This window comes from Lygodium microphyllum, chromosome 9 (genome assembly GCF_053477565.2).
Source record: "Lygodium microphyllum isolate KBCC chromosome 9, Lygodium_microphyllum_v1.1.10, whole genome shotgun sequence".
NCBI classification, from domain to species: Eukaryota; Viridiplantae; Streptophyta; class Polypodiopsida; order Schizaeales; family Lygodiaceae; genus Lygodium; species Lygodium microphyllum.
Window position 1 is genome coordinate 153,518,480 of NC_141143.1, and position 22,403 is coordinate 153,540,882.

A 22,403-nucleotide genomic window follows, 5' to 3' on the forward strand; every position below is an offset into this window, starting at 1 on the left:
CTAGTCTGTTAAGCATGAGTACTTCTTTGTATTCAAGGTTTTTTCTGAAGTAATATAATTAGCCACACTTTATTTGCAAAAAAAAAAAAAAACATTTAAGATTCAAGCACAAACAAGGCATTCAGCCCTAGTATCATCTTTCAGAAAACATTCCTTTATCCCCGTGGCAACTTGTCATCACAGACCCCTGCCATGAATTTACCATAAATCACAAGCACTTGGAATAATAATCCAAACAACAATTTCAATAAATAGCTGAATGTAAAGGCACGTTTGAACAACCAATGAAACCAATTGTGTTTTTCCAACAATGCAAGAATAGACGCGATAACATTTTCATCGCATATTCGCTCTTCCCCTTGGGATCTAAGAGCGATACCATGCAAAATTTTACTTAACACTTTGGCTAAGGTATAAGTTATGCTCTCATATAACTATACAAGATGCAAGTTTTATTGACTGTTAACCCAACATTCTTCCCAACAAGTATAAAATTATCAGTCTTTCCTTTGGCTTAGGGTTTTCCAATCCTTGAGCTCTCTACTTGTCTTTGAGGCCTGGAATTGTTGTTTGCATCTAGCCCAACCCCAAATAGGATTGATAAACATAGTAGCTATCGGATAGATCTTAAGGCATCCTAGTTTTAATCCTTATGATCGTTGTTTGTACTAACTACGCACATCCTCAAGATCCCAATCTATTAAATATGAGTTATCAGTTCATATTATTAGCAAGAGCTTGGGAAAATATCTTAAAGTTTCGAGAATGAATTTCTTTTAGACTAGGCTACTTGCCCTGCAATCCATCAGGTGTGCAAGTTGCAATATATACCTTCAAAGTGATGAAAACACACCTACGATTGCGAGGACGGAAAGATAACAATGCTTGAAGCCTTATATGCTGTTTATGAATTTATCGCATAGCATCTAAATGCAATTAACTTCTCTTGATACATGCATTTGGGAAACTCAATCCTTCGAATAATCAAGACGAAGCTTATCTTTTTCAACGAACTATTCTCATGTGGTAAAGTTCGGACCCTAGCGTATCGCAAGCGGGAATCAAGCAAGAATCTATCAATTTGGAGATTTATTACTTATGAGCGTTACTGTAGTTGGATTGATAGTGATACCCTCGCTCGAAGCTTCGTTGCACTGGTTGTAGGAACCAAACCCCCCCCCCGCCCCCCCCCCCCCCCCCCCCCCCCCCCCCCAACACACATACACACACACACACACACACTCGACATTCTTTGCTTGGGGATCATTCTTGATCTTTCTTGCTTTAAATGCGATCCCCACAAGACTTCAGCCGCCTCTTTCTCAAATAGTAGGGGCCAACTGGGGAGAAATTAGGCTTGCGGACAACCTCGTAGGAGAAGGTGGGGAAAGCAAGTGCGTGTGGTCACCCTCTAAGGAGGGGAAAAGGAGGAACCTTCTAGAAGGTTCTCTCTCTCTCTTTCTCTCTCTTTCTCTCTGTGTCTGCCGTGCCCAACGACGTTCCGTTCCTCTTCTTAGTCGGCAGCACAAGGGGGGGGAGGGGAAGGTAGTATATCCTCCCTTTCTTTACGATTGGGGGGGGGGGAAGGGGGAGGGTTTATAGCAGAAGTGGTGGGGTGGAGTGGTGGTGGTGTTGCCATCTGCATGGCGGTGCTGTAGCAGACTGGTCGAGAAGGTTAGGGAGGGGTGATAGGCCACGTAGCCTCCCCCTCCATTGTCATTATCATCCTCTTCATGGTCTTCTCCATCGTCCAGGTTGCCACGTTGCCTCCTTCCTCCTCCACGTCGCCTCCTTCTTTCTCCCCCCCGCCACCTGTTCGATGACGACAGGGGGGGGAGGGTAATAAAAAAATTTCAATTATCTTTAATAATAATTAGGGGGGGTGGTTCCTATGCGGGCCGGGGATATTACATCCTCTCCCCCTTAGAAAACTCGAGATGTCCTCATCTCGGAAGAACTGGGGATTTCGTTCTAGAACCTGTGGGTTAGAACTCGTTACACATTTGTTGCGACACTATGACCACTTATAAGCATGCAATCTTTTGAAACAATAACTTATTGTATTTGATATATCGGAGTCTGGATTACAAGATTTTATTGTACTCACATCTCATGGATATCTTCCAGGTTTTTCCTAAGTATGTGATAATTATCCTAGTAAGCTCTAGATCACTGAAGCTTGTATAACCTCATTTCTTGCAAGTTCAAGTCCTCTAAGTCTTGTTGGGGCAATTGACGTGGATATGTCCAATGTTGTGGCACTAGGAGCATCGATGTTTAGGGTGCTTTGGACATTCACTTTGAAATGACCTAACTCCTTGCAATAGAAACAAAGCACAACTTTATCACTTGGGGTCACAAGATTCTTGGTTGTCTTAGGTAGGATTTTCCCCCTTAGACCAAATTGCCCTAGGATCCTTTTAGCATACCAAAGTGGTCCTTTATCTCGGAAACTCTGTTTTCGAATTGTCCTCTTTTTAGATCTAGACTAAGATCCATGGATGATCGGCTTTGCTTGTAATACTAAGGCATACTCCCAAGCTTTGACATTTTGGTAAGACCCAATCTATATTAGCTGAGAAGAAACAACTTAAGAGAAATTCATTGCAAGTTATAACTGTCATTCCTTGCTAAAGTATCTCTAATCACTCGTAAGTTCTAAGCTCAAAATTAATGCAACTCATATTACTCGGGTTATCTGTAGTTACAAGAGTAAGGTTTATTCCAATACATGTATTACATGTTGCTAAAATTTATCTAGGATTCCTAATCAACCTGAAGAGGTGTAGTGGGTTCTAGGTCTTCGTCTTCATCTGATTCCTCTATATATCCATAGACTGCACCTGTGTAGCTTCATTTCCTTGGAGGCTCAATGTCTTCCGTACTTAAGTTAGGGTAGTTTGCTTGGACGTGCCCTAGCTCATTGTAGTGGAAGTATCGACAGTCGGGACATCTCCTACGCATGTGTCCCTCTGCATGTGTGGCATTTCTTGTCCTGATCTTGGGAATCATCTTTGTCACAATTGCCTGATTTAAGTAAAATATCATTTCCTTAATTAAATCATTTAAGATTCAAGCACAAACAAGGCATTCAGCCCTAATATCATCTTGCAGAAAACATTACTTTATCCCCATGGCAATTTGTCATCATAGACCCTTGCCATGAATTTACCATAAATCACAAGCACTTGGAATAATCATCCAAACGACAATTTCAACAATCAACTGAATGTAGAAGCATGTTTGAACAACCAACGAAACCAATTGTATTTTTCCAACAATGCAAGAATAGACGCGATAACATTTCCATTGCATATTCGCTCTTCCCCTTGGGATCTAAGAGCGATACCTTGCAAAATTTTACTTAACACTTCAGCTAAGGCATAAGTTAGACTCTCATACAACTATACAAGATCCAAGTTTTATTGACTATCAACCCAACATTCTTCCCAACAAGTATAAAAGTATCGGTCTTTCCTTTGGCTTAGGGTTTCCTAATCCTTGAGCTCTCTACTTGCCTTTGAGACTTGGAGTTGTTGTTTACATCTAGCCCAACCCCGAATAGGATTGATAAACATAGTAGCTATTGGATGGATCTCAAGGCATCTTAGATTTAATCCTTATGATCGTTGTTTGTGCTAACTATGCACATCCTCAAGATCCCAATCTATTAAATATGAGTTATCAGTTCATGTTATTAGCAAGAGCTTGGGCAAATATCTTAGAGTTTCGAGAATGAATTTCTTTTAGACTAGGCTACTTGCCTTGCAATCCATCAGGCGTGCAATTTGCAACATATACCTTCAAAGTGATGAAAACACACCTACGATTGCGAGGATGGGAAGACGACAATGCTTGAAGCCTTATATGCTGTTTATGAATTTATTGCATAGCATCTAAATGCAATTAACTTCTCTTGATACATGCATCTGGGAAACTCAATCCTTCGAATAATCGAATGAAGCTTATCTTTTTCAACTAACTATTCTCACGTGGTAAAGTTCGGACCCTAACGTATCGCAAGCGGGAATCAAGCAAGCATCTATCAATTTGAGATTTATTACTTATGACCATTACCATAGTTGGATTGATAGTGATACCCTCACCCGAAGCTTCGTTGTTGGTTGTAGGATTCCCCCCCCCCCCCACACCGCACTCGAAATTCTTTGCTTGGGGGCCATTCTCGATCTTCCTCGCTTTAAATGCGATCCCCACAAGACTTCAATTGCCTCTTTCTCAAATAGCGGGGGCCAATTTGGTGGAAATTAGGCTTGTGGACAACCTCGCGGGAAAAGGGGGGGGGAAGAACAAGTGCGTGTGGTCACCCTCTAAGGAGGGGAAAAGAAGGAGGAACCTTCTAGAAGGTTCTCTCTCTCTCTCTCTCTCTCTCTGTGTGTGTGTGTGTGTGCTGTGCCCAATGACGTCCCATTCCTCTCCTCAGTTGGCAGCAGGGGGGGGGGGGGGGGGGGGGGGTATATAGCGGAAGAGGTGGGGTGGAGTGGTGGTGGTGTTGCCGTTTGCATGGCGGTGCTACAACGGACTGGTTGAGAAAGTCAGGGAGGGGTGATAGGCCATGTGGCCTCCCCATCCATTGTCATTATTGTCCTCTTCATCGTCTTCTCCATCGTCCACGTTGCCATGTGCCTCCTCCCTCCTCCATGTCGCCTCCTTTCTCCTCCCCCCCGCCACCTGTTCGGTGACGACGGGGGGGGAGGGTAATAAAAAAAATTCAATTATCTTTAATAATAATTTGGGGGGGGGGTCTCCTATGCGGGCCAGGGATATTACAGGAACAATAGCAATAGAGCTGTCAATATGGGTGAATTGTTGGGTGGTACCTATCTCTTAGCTGGGGTTTGAGGTGCGATGGTGGTGGCAGTCCATCCTCCAAAGCAAGCACCATCGGGGACCTACACACAAGGGTATCTACCCCATGCATATGAAGCCCCAAAGATTACTCAGATGGCCATACAATTTGCCCAAATGCCTATGCCTAATGGGCTATGCACCCTCTATCATGCTTTACCACCTTCGATGGGTCAACCACCACAAGCGACCATGCCAAGCACCTTGGTGCTACATATAGTACCGGGCCTGTCTACCCAACACAACCCACACATCTAACACATCATTCCTCCTTCCATTCTTCTGCCACAGCCAAGAATGCATTTAGTGACAAGACTTGCTTCAATGGGTCAAATTTCATCACTTGGTCAAATCTTATGTGGCATATTTTGGACTTGCAAGATTTGTGGGACCTTGTTGGCGGGTTGAACTACCCCTGTTGGTCCTCTTATAGGGTTGTCTGCTCTTGGAAGATTAGAAGTGCCACTACCAGGGTTCCTTGGATTTCAGATGTATCTACCCTAGTTTTTGTCTCTTCTAGGCTCCACTTGTCCATTGTTTTGTAGCTAGATGTTTAAAAAAAAAAGTTTTATATTCTTTACTCTACCTAGGAAACATGATAGTTCCTGGAATTTCAGGTGTATTTATTTTCGTCTCACAAGCTCATTTCGCCTCTCCTAGAGGTTAAAAATAACTTTCTTTCTCTCTCAACACAATTACACATCCAAACACATTTCTTTTCTAACAATTTGAAGTGCTGATTGGCTAATAATTGTTCATGGTAAACTTGACACCCAGACTTGGCTGTGGATGAGACAAGAACAACCATTTGTTTTCATAAAAGCGGGTAGTTGCTTCCATCTAAAATCATGGGTGAGTATACAAGCTCTCTTTGCTTGTGGGATCAGCTTTATCCACATGCTGGTATATACTACAAAGTGACTCATCCTCTTCATTCTATTCTTTAAAAGAAATATTGTTAATCACAACTTGTTCTTGATTCTGCAGTTGGAGAAGCATTTGGAGTGCCTGAGAAATCTGGTCAAAACTGCATCATTCAAAAACTGGTTCAAAGGCCGAAGAAAACAGAAATTCATAACACAAAATGCTCGATTGCAAGCAGCCTTGTCTGTTGCAAGTGTAGCTGCAGTGATAGCTGCTGTTACAGCTAGAACAGCAGCTTCAGCATCAAATGAAAGAGATGCAAAGCTAGGCTTAGCTTTGGCCTCAGCTGCTGCATTAGTTGCAGCCCAGTGTGCTGATTTTGCAGAGGATGTTGGTGCTGATCATCATGCTGTTACTGAATCTATGAGATCTGCTGGACAAATAAAGTTTGCTGAAGATATCATAAATCTGACTGCTTCTGCTGCCTCCTGTAAGTAGATGCATCTACACCATGTCAAGCCTAAAATCAACGTTTCAGATCTCGCAATCATTCATATCCTCTCGGAAAGCTTTAAAATTAGGTATATGTGATAGCGGCAATCATATAATATGTCTGTAACCAATGGTCAGTCCAGGAGAGGGACTTGAATCTAGCCCAAGGAACCGTAAACTATATCCCCAAAAGTGCCTGTAATCTGAATCTTGATAATGAGACAAAAACCAGGTAAGTACCTCAAAACACAGCTCTCCATTAGGTGGTCCATAAGGAGCTCCCAGTATTAGTGGAGAAGCAGAAGATAAGTACATACGAGTGTAGTCTCAAAATCTTCTGATAAGTTCATGATCAAAGGGAGCTGGTTCATGTCACAGTTTATCCAAGTCCTTTCATATTGTTTCTTTATAATTTTTGACCTGGAAGAATTTATTTCTTGGTGTTGAATCCAGACAGGGAGTAACTAGGTGGCCAAACATGGGTTATAGAAGTTCTCCCTTGGCAGCAGATGTGCTACTGAAATCAAGTTGTATGTCGGAGACATTAAAAACATGGATGAATGAAATCAAGTTGTATGTGGCAGATGTTACTGACATGGATGCATGAAACACCATGGAGGGATGCAGACAGCATAGGTTGTGCGCATGCAGTTCACATGTCACATGTTCTTCACTAGCACACCATAGAATAGGATAAGGATGGATCAGGTTGCAAGCATGCGGTATGTCTGCTTCTTTATTAGCACAAGCCTACAACAGTTCCAATTAAGAGCATTCATGATAATTTACTCAACGTATCCATCTTTTCTTCCGAAAATGTAAATATAGTAACTCTGTGTGACCAATCCAAACTATCTGTTATACATTTTTAAAGCATGGCATGGCATGAAATCTATAATCATCAGAACTTTGGAATGTTATCTTAGTTATTGAAAGCCAGATATATCATCACTAGTTTACACCTCTTCAAGGCCAAAACTTTGCTGTTTGTGAGATAAGAAAGTTGCATTAGAGATCATGAATTCAAAAGACCTGTAATGGTGTTGCAGACTCGCAAACAGTGAGACACGCCTCAAAGCTGCAAAGTGAAGCACGCATACATGCAGCTGTTTCACCCTGTGAGAGACAGAATAGTCCGTTTGGTTGTAGCTCTGCTTTTGATGATAGCGAGGCAGAATGCCACTACAGTTATGAAGTTCTTGCTAGGGGCTCTTACTTCTTTGTGCGGTACAATAAAAGTAAGTGCAGGTATAGATTGCAATGGGAGTTAATAAAGATAAAGCTTCAGTTAGTCAGTTCAGTATTGATGCTGTCTACTATCTCCCATTTTTGTGACTGTAGGTGAGCTGCACTGGAGATTCGTACGTATGTTGGTTGATCGACATAAACAAGTAACTGATTGTACTTGTTTCTGATAGTCTTTTAATATTGTAAGGTTTGAAATATGGTAAGCTCCTTAAGGTTCATACCCTGATGTTTCTTGTCTTGGTCTTGGATAATCCGTAGTAGTCTTTACGATGACAAAAAAGGGAAACCACAAAGGAGGATGCTACTAGAATTTAGACCTTTCCTTAAGATAGGAGTTTCAGGCTCTAGTAGTTGATGCTGCTTTGATATTCCATGCTGCTCCTTTCTGGCTAGAATGGTCTCATCCAGCAGCTATGTCAGCTTCTGAGACAGAATGGCATGGAGCCCTCTTATTATCATTAAGAACAAATCCGGATTTGCAGCAGATGGAACACCACATATGACAGACATGTTTGTCTGTACAAGTCAATACATATTAATAAGTATTGACTGTAACAAACTGTGCTCTGGGTCAAGAGCCTAGGATAATCTGTGAATCTTGGTAGTCTAACTAGTCCACAAAACCCAGCATGTAGTTCATGGAAATAAATATTTTTGGAAATATAGTCTGGCACTGTATCTACCAGTAACTTCAGGAAAAAGATTGTCTGCTATGGGGTACCTCCATAATATCAATCTTGTCTGCTATGGGATACCTCCATATATATCAATCTTGTCTGTACAGGATGACAGCGTTTTGGGGCATCTTGCTGTTGCAAATGGTGCTTTCTAACATTTCCCAAGAGTGAGAATTCGCACCAGGACTTCAACAGAAGAACTCCTTGATTATGAGAGCTTTTCATTGATCAAACACTGTTTTAAGAATTTAAGTTTAAGATTCTCTCTCTCGTTTGCAAAGAAGCAGAAAGCAACATTGAAAAGCACTTGGCAGCACATAACTCCAAGAGTGGACGTTTTGGTATCATCATTGTTTTAAGTATCTAATATTTCGGTCTATTAGGCTGCTTAGGTGTCAAAAGAGCATGAAAGTCATGTTAAAGCCAGGGACTTAAAAATGCCTCACTCTGATTATGTTTTGGCCTAAAGGCCAAATCTTATACGAGCTTCCAAGCACCAACAAAACATCTAGCATTAACACCTACAAAATCCCCCTTAAAAGATGTAGATATGTAAGGAACAGCAGGTCATTTTTGCATTTTTGGCACTTTTCTTCATTAGCCTCTATTCCAACTGCTGGTTACTGCACTTAGAATCCGCCTGACAATACTCCAGCAAGCATGATCACATTTGCTACTCCTATGATGGAAATTGTGGTTGTGCTTCAAATGAAGCTCTCTTTGTTTCACTTTGGGCCTACTGGTGGCCTAAGTGAATATCTTTTCTTCAATGTAGTGATGTTGCACACAGTCAAATTGTCCTAGCCAGAGGGGTAAGTGTGAGGGTGGAGTAAGTGTTTTCGTGGACTTGATGGTTGTCACAGCTAGTTCAGCTTTGTCAACTTAAACCAAATTCAAGGACAAAAGTTACAAAAGTTTTTTCGTAAAAGGACTTTGAGCATTGTTCTTGATTTGGAGCAGTAATGTGCAACGAGCTCCATGGCACTGATGCTAGGGTGTAACCCATTACCTCCCCCTATCCCCAGCTTGGAAGCTTTTTCTGGAGTTGGAATGGCTTTACACAGTATCAACCAGAGGAACAGTGATACAATGCTCTCAAATCTGTAATATCACTGGCACACATTCCAGCAAAAAGCCATCTCCTAACGAGCTTACTGATCAAGGTTATAGTGTCGGTTTAACAGTTGTGAAAGCAGAGGAGAGGCCAATTATCATCTAACTCAAAGATTTGAGAATTCTCTTATTAAAGTCCAGATGGGTTTCATTATCCTGCTTCCTTATTCTCTCCTTAATCAGGAGAAGATGTTCCTGTTTAGATTGTCCTGTTCCTTGATTCTGAAGTCGTGTTTCCAATTTTGTTATTAAAACCCAAAGATAAATATAAAGTTAAATACCTTTCTCAAAGAACTTGTTACCTGCAACCAGTTGGTTTTTATCCACCATTCAGTTGTTAATGTAGTTGTAAGCACATACCGTGTACTCTTGGGTTGGATACCTAAGATTAGGTAACGAATGTGTAACAATAAAGACCAGTTTTCATATGCTTTGAGCCTTCAACTTAGAGTTCATCTCTGATCCTTGCCACAATACTAACACCTTAAGATTTTTTCAATCCTCTATTTGACCACCTTTGGGGCCACAGAACAAGCCATTCCCCTCAAATCCACACCACAATGTCTCTTTTGAGCTCTTTGTGAAGAGGGTTATGTGTCCCAACTGTCACAAAGAACTCTTTCACTGTCAGTAAAAGAGTTCACTGAAGGAAGCATGTGTACTGAAACTATCAGACATGATGACGTAACTGTGTCTAATATTTCATGTCCAACTTCCACCTGCTTAGTGTTAAATATGAAAATTTATGGTTCTCTGACTCATTGAGACACTGGTAGCTAAGCACTAATCTCTTAATTACTAATAGGCTATGTTTCACCTTGATGTCATAAAGAATTGTATGCAGGTGATTTTGAAGCTCAGAAGTAAGCAATTGGCTGGCACCATTTCAAGAACAGAAAAAAGTTAGTCTCTCTCTCTCTCTCTCTCTCTCTCTCTCTCTCTGTGTGAGTGTGTAAAGGATCTGAAATTAAAGAATAATCATATGTACAAGAGGTTGTCTAGCTAGCATGGAAAACCCCATGTTCACCATTGCTAAAAAACATAACCCACAAAAGTCAGAAGTGTGATAGCAGGAAAGAGAAAACTTGCTGAAGTGCTTGAATAGTAAGAGATTCTCTCTCTCTCTCTCTCTCTGTAATGAGTAATTTGTATTAATTACATGAAAATAACAAGAGTCACGGCAGAGAGGAAGAAGAAACTACTGAATACCAACCTCTTTTTTTTTTCTGTAAAAGATATTTGTATTAATTACGAAAAAAATACAAGATTACATGATTACAAAATGCAGCATGGCTCTAGGCCATCGTGCATAGTCATGATGAAGGTACAAAGGAAGCAGAGTGGCTAAAGGGAGGTAGAAGAAACTGTAGTGTGCCAATCTCTCTCTCTCTCTCTCTCTCTCTCTCTCTCTCTCTCGCATGCACATTTGCAGATATACCAGTTTTCTAATATTTTCTATATATGAAGGGATGAAAATACATAGACATTCACATCTACAAGAAAAGGTTGTAAATACTTCAAGGAAAGATTTGCCATTGGATGACCCTATTGAGCCATCATTTAAAATAAGAATATACTCATTATTCTTTGATAACTAAAATGCATAAACATATAATAACCCTAAGACATTGCACATACTTTTTAGGAAGGATATCATGTAGACAAGAAAGCTTCCACCAAAACTGTAGGAAAACCAAAAGATTGAAATGCTAAGAAATTACAAAGCGGGTCGAAATTGGTGCTAATTGTTGAGCCACGAAATTTAGGGTTTTCATTAACCCATAATTAAGTCTCTTTAAACCAGCCCCAAAAGCACATTAGTACCAAAGTCCACCGTAGGGTTGGTGGACCAATTAGATGACAATCCAAGTGTAGTGGGGGGTGGCTAAGGAGGTGATTCTAAAGCCATGTGATGAGCAATGCCTACATTGATCAGTATGGGCACCTTATTGTTGTGGATAAGGTGTAGGTATTGGAGGATGACCCCTCTCGAGTCTGGAGGATGGGTAGAAGTAACTTTTCTTTATAGCTCAAGTTCCTAGATAGGGAAGTGGGTTAGGTTTTGGGTGGATTTCCCTTGGCTTTTGAGCAATACTTGTCGTCGAAATGGCCAAACTTTTGGCAACATTGATGTTCTTATTTCTCTGATGACATTTTTCCAACTTGGTGTCAATCTTGGAGGGAAGCTACTTTGCTCCTCACTACTTGAATGGATCTTTTTGTTGTTCTTCTCACCCCCTTGCTTCCCGTTTAGTGTGGTGGAGGTCAAGGCCCCCTTTCAATATGGTAGATGGGTTTTCTTGTGAACCTAATCGAACAACCTTGTGAAATGCGAAAGTTGGTATTCACATCCATAGAAGGTTGTAATTGGGGATTTAAGATAATTTATTGCATAGAATTGAGATACTTAGGTTGTCCATGAATAAAGTGATTTGATCCTCATTTGACTTTGGTGGGCCAATTGTGGTGAATTTGTGTGAGTAGACGCCGGTACTCAACAAACTTGACAATCGAGTCATTCCTCTCAATGGCTTTGAACTCTTGGAGTGTGTGCTCAAGGTTGATACGTTGAGCACAATCTTGCACCGCATAGCAATTGACTAGATGTACCCAAAAGTTTTGATGCTAGATGAAATTGGTCAAGTTGTGAGTGAAACTCAAGGATAAGACATCGCATGAGCTTGCAATGCTATGGCTTTTTTGCTCTTCCAAAACTGGACTACCACATATGAGAAATATTCGGGGTCAAGTTGGGGTTCTGACCCTTGAATAAGGTCCTACAAGGCTTGTGAATCCAAGACATGTCACATCAAATTTATTGAAGTTGTAAAGTTAGACCTATTGAAATGAGTCTTATCACTAAACACATTCTTGGTCGATACAAATGTATGGATGGTTGTGTGAGGATTCGGATAAATGGGTGGCATAGAATAAACATATGGGTGATTGGTGCTTTATGCGGCATCGAAGTGTGTAACATATGATGATTCTAGGTGTTTGCCCAAAGGAGGTGACTGACCAATTGGCCACCTATGAGAAGGAAGGGATGTGAGGGGCTTGATAACCATGGGTGGGATAACTTGCATGTAGGTTTAGGAGTGGAACTCCCACAATTGTAGCATTGACATGAGGGCTTGATATGCGTGGGTGGGAAACCCTAAGTGTAGGTCCCTATCAGGGCTTGGTTGGGGAGTGGAACTCCCACAATTCTAGCATTGACACCCCCCAACTGAGGGATAGGAATATGACCTATGAGTTACGTGCCGGATGGTGTGGTACCCCAATGTGGTGAATTGTGGATGTATCAGTTGGTGTATGCAGCAGAAGCAAACAGATTTGTGACATGGGTGGGACAGGTGGAAATTAAATTGTAAAGAGTGAGTTTGATTGAATGAAGATGAAGCATCAAAATAAAGAATTAATTGGAATAAGCATGTGATGTAAAGGCATTACTTGACCTCTTTCTTCTGTAATCACCTCTTCTTGCATTTACATACTGGTATGGGTTTGGACCCTTATGATACCTTTCACCCATGATTTGCGGTTTAGAGGGGGGAATGAAAGAACTTGTAAAAGTTGTATCGTATGTACCGTACACTATGTTTGGTGAAAGGATTGACATGGACAGCTCATGTTTTCCAAATTGCTTTGTCCTCTTTTAGTAGGGGGTTCGTGATCTGCACCAACGTGGATCTGTAGTTGATGTGCAAGATCCTCCACGTTGTAAGTTTGCTCAGTGGACTCGTATATTGAAGGCATTGCATGAGGTGGATCAAGAGTGTAGGAGCTCACTCCAAGTTGATCTTGCCCAATTTGTGCCTCAGGACCAGCTCGTATTCCTCACAAGTAAGCATATATATTTTGGATCAAGAGTATCAACAATCCTTTAGAGCCGATGTCATCGGCTCTGAGGAAGTCAATTGAGAATACCAATCTCTTTCATCCATGGTCTAGGCTCTGAGGGAGAATGCTTTGGTGACAATGCGGAAGACATCTAAGAAGGTGTTCTTGCGTTCTGGAAGGCCAAGCTTTGCTCTTCAAGATGGGTAAGGATCTTTAGCTTTTAGAGCACCTTTGCTCTGATACCATGTAATGAAATTGTGTGGCAAACACAAAATGCAAAGTGTATGACAACACAGAGAACACAATCTATAGAATGCTGAATGAGAATGCATGAATGATAATACATGATGCAATCAGAGGGGCTCCAACCTCTGTGTCCCTAGGACCAGGATAGAGGTGGCTGAAGCAGTGGGCATCACAGTGTGTCATACTTGAATGGATCCTGAACCCAGCTGGATGGACGATGATGTCAGCTGATCAGTACAGCTCTAATGATTGGGTGGCATTAAGGTGGTGTGTTTGGCAGCAGAAACAGATGAATATGTGTTGAATGATGACATCAGCAGCTCGAAGTCACATTAGCAGAGCAGGTGACCAGCAGGGTGGCCTGTCTTGGCAGCAAATGCAGTAGTACCAGCTCTAGAAAGCGCAGCAACAGCAAAACACAGATGAAGGAAGCAGCTGTAGAGGATGTATTGGATGCTTGGTGGTAGGGTGCAGCAGCTGAATAGTGTCCAAGACCAGCAAGGCACAGCTGTAGACTGAAACACAGGTGTAGTATGGCTGAAAATTAGGTTGCTCAGCTGTGTAGGGGCTGTGAACAGTAGGGGCAGCACTCCAAGAATCTCCATGAACCGCTCCAGGTAGTGGTGTTGACAACAATAGGTGATCAGAGGGCTGAAAGATAGCTGGCCACAATAATGGGATTGAGGATGCACAAACACAAACTCCTATTTATAGAGGATTGGGGAGTACATTTGTCCTACTATCAAAATAAGCCAATTATTTTTGGTAAGTTTGTATTAATTGCCTCTTGGGGGCTATTTTAAGGAGACTCAATCCAAGCCTAATGCAGCACAAGCTTCTTTTCTGTGCCACTTGTGATGGCCCAGAGACCCTTCTTCATTAGGATAAGCTTGATGCGGGTTTGCTAGGTGTGAAGCCCGACCCCCTTAAAGCGAACTGTTGGAGAGTCCTTGCCCATGTTGGAGTTGCAGGAACAGCAGCAAATCAGCTCCAAAATTCTCAGATTTCAGCAATAGAAGAAATGATCTTGAATGTGCTTGTTAGAATTTGCTGATTCTATGGGCAGCGCCCAATGTAATGTGTGGTGTGGACACTTATTAAAGTGTCAATGTAAGGTGTGCACATCTAGTGTCTTAGAAACTTAAAGTAGTGACACTAGGCTCTAAAGTAGTGACACTAGGCTGGTTAGGTCAATCCTTGACCTAAACATAAGTTGTACTTTCACTCTATCTTTCATTCTAGCAAGAACACTCTTCTCTTTTTGCTTCAGCTGACTCTCTTGCTGTCATTGTCTCTCCTCTCTCTCTCTTTCCATAGCTGGCTGCCATTTTCCAACATTTGGTATCAGAGCAACTCGTATGCGCGGACTACATTCAGCCACTGTCAGCTGGTGCCATCCCGCCCAAGGTTCTATTGCTGCTAGCTTGGTTCTCAGATCGAGGAAGAGTTTTCAGCTGCTGTGAGGTGCTGGTGAAGTGGAGGAGGAGCTGTAGCTGAGCCGTCTCTTGTCTACTCCATATCTGTCCATCTGCTCTAGATCTGTCCAGTTCAGCCATCAGCTCCAAATTTGTCCATTTGCTCTAAATCTGTCCAACTTAGTCATCTGCTCCATATCTGCTGTTTTCAGCTTGTGCGCAGCCCTGCACGCAGTCCAATGCGTAGTCCCACAGGCAGCCCTGCATGCAGCCCAAGGAGCTGCTGTTTTGGAAGAGCTGCTGCTGTTTTCAGCTCTGCCCGCCATTTTCTCAGCTCTGCTTGCCATTTTCTCAGTCCTGCCCGCCAATTTCTGCAAACCCTAAAAAGTGCAAAAACCTTAATTTTCAGATTCGGGGTTTTCTTGAAATTTTTGGAATTGCAAGTCTATTTCAGCCATCTCTTCTCGAATCTCAGCTCGGCTGCCCGAAAATTTGGGGCTTTTGCTAATTTTTGTTCCCGGAGCTCAAATTGACAACCAATTTAAAGAAATTTCTCAATTTCTTGGACTTTCCCACAAAAAATTTGGGGCTTTTGCCCGATTGGAGGCCCTTTGCGCAAATTGTTACCAAACTCATAGATATTGCACAATTTCTTCCACATTGGCTCAAGAAAATATGGGGCTTTTCAAATTTTTGGATCTGGCATACATCACGAGGCAGATTTCAACTGCTATTCACTGTTGACGATCCCAAGGTGACATTTTTACAGAAATTTCAATTGTAAGGTACAAATTTTTTCAATTTCTTTGAAATTTTAGAAAGAAATCTGGGGCTTTTGCCCGACATGCACTCTAAGGCAAGCAACAAGCAGTATAGTAGCATTTAATTGCTTTTACAGTTAGATTGGGTAGAGAATTCTGGGAAAATTCATTAAAATTTGGTAAGAATGAGCATTAAGTCGCTGTATTTTGTACTTTTGTGGGCACACATTTCGTGGCGGGTGTGGTACAGCAGTATAGTGCTGTAATTTATTGACTGAGTGTTGATGTGGGTGGCATTGTGTACACTTTGGCATTTGAGTGACAATTTGGTACTTGTTTCTAATCCTGTGGGTGATTTTGATACTTTGAGGAGTATACTCTATACTTCAACATTGAAGTATTTGGTTGCAGATTTTTGTCTATCATCGACAGCATGGCACATTAGGGAAATACTGATCAGAGCAACATCCTTGGTGTTCTCACTCAGGAGGACAAACTTGATGGCTCAAACTACCCACTGTGGAGTTTTATGGCTTGTAACCTTTTTGTGGCGAAGGACTTGTGGGACTATCTTACAGGTGATTTTCAGCGACCAGGAGGTCTTGCACCTCAAACATCTTAGCGTAATGCTCGAGGACAGGTTGCCGGTGCTATTGGTGGTGGTATTGGTGCTACTACTGCTGCTGCCCCTCCTCTCCCTCCTACCAAGGATTAGAGGAAATGGAACTCAAAAGATGCACAGACACTTTCTTTGATTGCCTTGTCTATGAAAAGGGAAATTATTCCACACATTTGGTCTTGTAAGACCTCAAAATCAGCATGGGATGTACTTGAGCGTATGTTTGCAGCATGCAATGAGACTAGGATATTCTATCTCCGTAGAGAGTTGGCCAATGTGACCGTGGATGAAGGTGATAGCATGACAGAGAACCTTACTCACATATAGGATTTGCGTGAGCAGCTACTCAATGTTGATGAGGTCATTCAGGATGCTAAATTGGTAAACATCACACTGAACTCTCTTCCAGAGTCATATCTTGGTTTCCACACCTCTTTGATGTTGTCTTTGAGAGGAGGCCAACAGCCCCTTACATTTGTGGAGTTGGAAGGCCTCTTGCTGCAAGAGGAACATACTCGGAAGAATGTGGTATTGTGTTCAGGTGATGTGGCTAGGCTTTCCAAGTTCAAAGGCAAAGGAAAAGTCAAGAAAAATGTAAAAAATCAGCAAAAGGGTGATGTTGGAAAGCCATCAAATAAAGTTGTCCAAGACACAAAAAAGACTAAAAAGAAGGGAAAATGCCATTGTTGCAAGAATCCCGGTCACTATATCGATGAATGTAGAAAGAGATTGGTCAAAGAGAAGAAAAAGAACTCCAGTTAAGTTGTCCAAGAAACATCAGCCAGCAAATCTATTGATGATGATACTTAGCCAACTTTGTAGAGGAGGACTATGCATTTCTCACATGCAGTTATGATTCTTCAATGGTTGATTTAGCATTTAATGCGGCTGAAATGCAGCAAACATGGTATTTTGACAGTGGGGCGTCAAAGCACATCACTTTCAGGAAGTGTTTGTTTACCTCTTTGCACTCCGCCTCTGCTGGGAAGCGTGTTACATGTGCGAACAGCAGCAGTTATGATATATGTGGCATTGGTATAGTCACTATTACTGTTGTAGATGGTTGTGATTTCATGGTTCTAGATCTCTTGTTTTTCACCTGGCATTACAAAGAACTTGTTGTCTATCTCTGCTTTTAATAAGCATGGCTTTCAGGTCATCTTTGAGGATGACAAATGCATTGTTAGAGACAGAGAGATGGATTATGCACTTAGGCTGTCCGGCACCCCGTATAAGGGTTTATTTTTGTTGGATACATATGACAGACAATCTCTTAGAAGTTACTACTCTTTCACCCGCTATGCGAAATGCGGAGCTATGGCACGTCCGCTATGGACACATGAGCTTTGGGAGTTTGATGACCCTTCAGAGATGTCATATGGTAGATGCATTGCCTCCAGTGGAGACTCCACCTCCTCATGCATGTGAGGGATGTATTTTGGGCAAGATGCATAGATTTGCCTTTAAAAAGGATGGTGCAATGCGTGCTGTCCGAAAAATGCAGCTTATTCACTTTGATGTTTGTGGTCCCATGAGGACATGTGCACTTGGAGGTCATCAGTACTTTGTTACATTTATTGATGACTAGTCTCGGTATACATGGGTGTATGGGCTGAAGGTAAAATTTGATGTGCTCATGCATTTCAAATAACTTGTTGCAAAGCTTGAAGCTGAAATTGACTCAAAAGTGCAGACACTTCGCACAGATAGAGGGGGGGAGTACATGTCTTGTGCTTTTGAGACATATTTGCTTGATCATGGCATTATGCATCAAGCCACTGTTAGAATGACTCCTCAGCAAAATGGTGTTGCTGAAAGGAAGAATCAAACTCTTATGGAGATGACTCGTTGTATGCTAAAAAGCAAGGGGCTACCTCAAATTTTGGCTAGAAGGCCTTCAGTGTGCAATTCATGTGTTGAATCATACACCCACCAAGGCACTGAAGATGATCACACCATTCAAAGCTTGGCATGGCAAGAAACCCAAAGTAGACTACTTTCGGGTGTTTGGTTGCATAGCCTATGCACATGTTCTGAAAGAGCTTCATGGGAAGCTTGATGACAAGGCTGTAAAATGCATATTTATTGGCTACAGTTCGGAGAGCAAGGGCTATCGCTTGTATGACCCACGCACGAAGAAAGTCTTTGTCAGTAGGGATGTCCTATTTGCTGAAAATGCTGCATTTTCACATGATCAGTTTCAAATGCCAGCCACCCATGACATTGGTGATGTCTTAGAGGGTCTGTTGCCACTTTGGAGTCTGTGCCCACTGTAAATGGCAGGACAGACTTTATACAGCAAGCTGTTGCTGAACCATATACTCCCGAACAGCAGGGTATCGATGATGGTTTGCCACATGCAGTGGAAGAAGAAGTACACATGAAAGGGCTGCTGTAAATGCAGCCAAAACAGTCCCAAGATGGCTGTTACAGACTTTCTAGGAGAGTAAAATGGATGCTCCTATACGTCAACGCACTAGAAGGGCTGCTAGAAAATGTAGCAAATGATGTAGGCGGGGCACATTTGATTGATTTTACGGAAGTAGATGATTGTGATGAGCATGCGTTTATGAGCTCACTATTGGATGATGATGAGCCTACTTCCTTGGACGAAGCTCAGCAAGATGTACATTGGATGCATGCCATGGAGGATGAGTTAGACTCTATTGCCACTAACTTTACATGGGATCTTGTGGATTTACCGCCTGGCAAGAAGGCCATTGTCACAAAATGGGTTTTAAAACTTAAACTCAAGGCTGATGGTATAATTGACAGGTACAAAGCATGGTTGGTAGCAAAACGCTATGCACAGAAGAAGGACATAGATTATGAAGAAACTTTTGCTCCTACATCCCGTATGAGTACGGTGAGGTGTGTGATTGCTATGGTTGCAAATTATGGTTGGAAAGTACATCAATTGGACATTAAGACAACATTCTTGAATGGGGATTTGCATGAGGATGTTTATTGTCACAACCTCCAGGGTTTGTGGTTAAAGGGAAAGAGCACATGGTATGCAAGATGCATAAAGCTCTTTATGGTCTCAAACAGGCTCCTCGTATATGGTACTCCACAATTGATGCTTATTTTGGCTAGCAAAGGGTTCAAAAATAGTCCAACTGTTCCCACTCTATACATTAAGAATTGGGGGGGGGGGGGGGGGGGGCGGGGGGACTTGTTAATTATCATTCTTTATGTAGATGACATACTGCTCACTGGACCTACAGAAGAAAAAATTGCAGATTTTAAGGCTGAATTAAAACGTGCATTTGCTATGTCAGATATGGGCTGTCTACACTATTAATTGGGAATTCAATTCACCCAAAATCAGCATGGTATCATCATGTCAGAGTCACAATATGTGGATAAGCTGTTACATAGGTTTAGTAATGCAAGATTGCAAACCTATGTGCACTTCTATGGAGCCAGGCTTAAAGCTGTCTATGCATGATGGTGAAGAGATGTCTGATGTTGCAATTTACAGCCAGGCTATTGGCTGTCTTATTTATCTTTGCAACACATGCCCTGACATTTAGTATGCAGTATCTCAGGTGAGCAGGTATATGCATAGCCCATGGACTATACATTGGCAAGCTGTTAAGCGGATCTTCAGATATTTGCAAGGTACTTAGTCACATGCATTATTATTTCCTAGGGGGGGAGACTTGCACTTACAGGCTTACAGTGATTCAGATTGGGCTGGTGATGCAGATACTAGGCCAGTCTACTAGTGGACACTGTTTCTTTCTAGGCCGTTCATGCATTTCATGGCTAAGCAAGAAACAGCCTACAGTGGCTACCTCGTCTTGTGAGGCTGAGTATAGGGCAGTCTTCAAGACAACAGTGGAATGTGTAGCATGAAATCCTGTGTTTCATGCTCGCACGAAACACATAGAGGTGCATTACCATTATGTCAGAGAGAGATGCTACGCAGGAGGGATCAGCTTGATGTATGTACCCACACAGAAAAATGTTGCAGACATTTTTACCAAGGCACTACCACATTCGAGAAGTTTGAGGCTTTTCGAAAGTCCTTAAACTTATTACCCTTTGGTGATTGATCATCCTTGTACTTCATCACATTGGCACTGCAGGGGGGTGTTAGAATTTGCCGATTCTATGGGCAACGCCCAATGTAATTTGTCTGGTGTGGACACTTATTAAAGTGTCAATGTAAGGTATGTACACCTAGTGTCTTAGAAACTTAAAGTAGTGATACTAGGCTCTAGAGTAAAATAAACCTAACTCTAGTTAGTTGGTGGAAGGCTGGTTAGGTCAACCCTTGACCTAAGCATAAGTTGTACTTTCACTCTATCTTTTATTCTAGCAAGTATACTCTTCTCTTTTTGCTTCAGCTCACTCTCTTGCTGCCATTGTCTCTCCTCTCTCTCTCCATAGCTGGCTGCCATTATCCAACAGTGCTAACAAGCACAAGTGTCCAAAAAGCACCAAGTGAATAGTATCAAGAGACACTTGTGGAGCCAAATACTTGTCTTCAATAGGTCTTCAAGAACTTTTAGGATCTTCAATGTTGTATTCCCCTCCTTGATTTAATGTTGGAGTAGCCCAAAAATCTTAGACCTGATGTGAGGCAAAGCTGATACAAGTGACAAGAGTCACTGAATAAGTGTCAAGAGACACTATGATACTATGCTTCAATCTTGCAAGAAGTCACCATGATCTCCCCTCCTCAATGATTTGATGTGTGAACTTGCTTGAATCTTCAGAGAGTAACAAGAACTTCTAGGATCTTCAATGTTGTATTCCCCTCCTTGATTTGATGTTGGAGTAGCCCAAAAATCTTAGACCTGATGTGAGGCAAAGCTGATACAAGTGACAAGAGTCACTGAATAAGTGTCAAGAGACACTATGATACTATGCTTCAATCTTGCAAGAAGTCACTATGATCTCCCCTTCTCAATGATTTGATGTGTGAACTTGCTTGAATCTTTAGAGAGTAATTGGATTTAAATGATAATGCCTTGGCTTGAGTGGCAGGAGAGAGAAAATGAGGTGGTTTTTAGCTTGAAGAATATTTGGCTATGGAGGAAGGATTAGGGTTTTTGAGAGCAGCCTGGTTTTCACTCTATGTGCAGTATATACTCAACCATTTCCGGAAATTTTTATATGAGAATGAAGCTTGGCTAATGGGCTTCCAAAGCCCTATGATCTTGGACAAGATCGTTGCACGTACGGACTGCGCAGGGCGTACGAATAGACTATAGGCGCGAACAGGCAACGACTGGGAAAACATGCAATGTTGGAGCCTGCGATGAGTAATGTCAAGCTGTGATGTGATGAATGGTTGCGCCCTGACCTAGGGAAGATATCCCTAGAAGAAGGCTTCAAGAGTTATGGCCTAGATGAGGAGGGAGATCAAGAAGCTTCAATAGAGGTATGTACTGTGTGGCTATGGCTGCCATGGCAGATTGGTGAAGGTAGAGTTGAGAAATGAGGTCATTAGGTAGCCTTGAGCTGGCCAATGATAGAGGAGAGCTGAGAGAGTAGAGAAAGGACCTGAAACATGCTAAGCCATGCTCAGCTGCACTTTGATACCATGTAAAAACACGGGATCTAGAGCATGGCAGCTATGGTGGCTCATAGACCTTGACTAGACACATGAAGACACTGACATGATAGAGACCAGGGGACTTGATTGAAGTACAGAAGACAGGCAACAAGTACACTATGTTGAATAAAAAAGTGACAATACCATTGCATTCATCTCATATGAAAGTGACAACCAAGTAGGTGCTAGTCTTTCTCTCTATGCCTATGGGATTCCTGTAGTCTGCATGTCCTCAACCCATCTGCTCTTACAAAGAGACAGCATGGATGTGATTGCAAATCTCAACAGAGGTGGGGGTGGAGTTCTTGTCAAAGCAGTGGCCTAGGTGCATGATGGACATTAAGGAGAGGTTTGGAGCAAAGTGAGAAGATATGCTAGGGTTTGCATTGAGAAAGCACAAGATGTACAAACACGACTAAAACACGATAACTCATACAAAAACACAAAACCACAAAATAAAGAAGAAGAAACTCTGATGAAATTGAATGAATGCTGAAAGTAAATAAATGTTTTTATAGCATGCTCAAAGGCGGAGCTGTCCAATAGCTGATGGCTCTTGAGGAGTGGGATGTGTTAGCAGTATTGTCAACTTATGAGTGATTTTGGGCCATGGCTAGTATTACTAGCTATTTTAGGCATTTTGTTGGGGCCTATATATATGATGCACATTCGGGCATTTATTGCTGGCCG

General features: G+C 41.9%; 1 protein-coding gene across 12 annotated transcripts in view; it reads left to right on the top strand.

The window, feature by feature from the left end:
• LOC148031733 (VAN3-binding protein-like) overlaps positions 1-22,403 on the top strand; it is a 103,421-nt gene that overhangs the window by 52,622 nt on the left and 28,396 nt on the right. For 7 of the 12 annotated variants that reach the window (XM_087685343.1, XM_087685347.1, XM_087685349.1 and 4 more), the window contains exons 5-9: positions 5,644-5,718; positions 5,854-6,220; positions 7,272-7,460; positions 7,564-7,613; positions 10,093-10,162. In XM_087685343.1, the coding sequence (XP_087541469.1) occupies positions 5,644-5,718; positions 5,854-6,220; positions 7,272-7,460; positions 7,564-7,613; positions 10,093-10,162 (751 nt within the window). Of the gene's footprint in view, positions 1-5,643; positions 5,719-5,853; positions 6,221-7,271; positions 7,461-7,563; positions 7,614-10,092; positions 10,163-12,922; positions 13,115-13,214; positions 13,307-22,403 lie in introns of those variants that run through there. The other 5 variants (XR_015691940.1, XR_015691941.1, XM_087685350.1 and 2 more) reach the window with 5 other exon arrangements.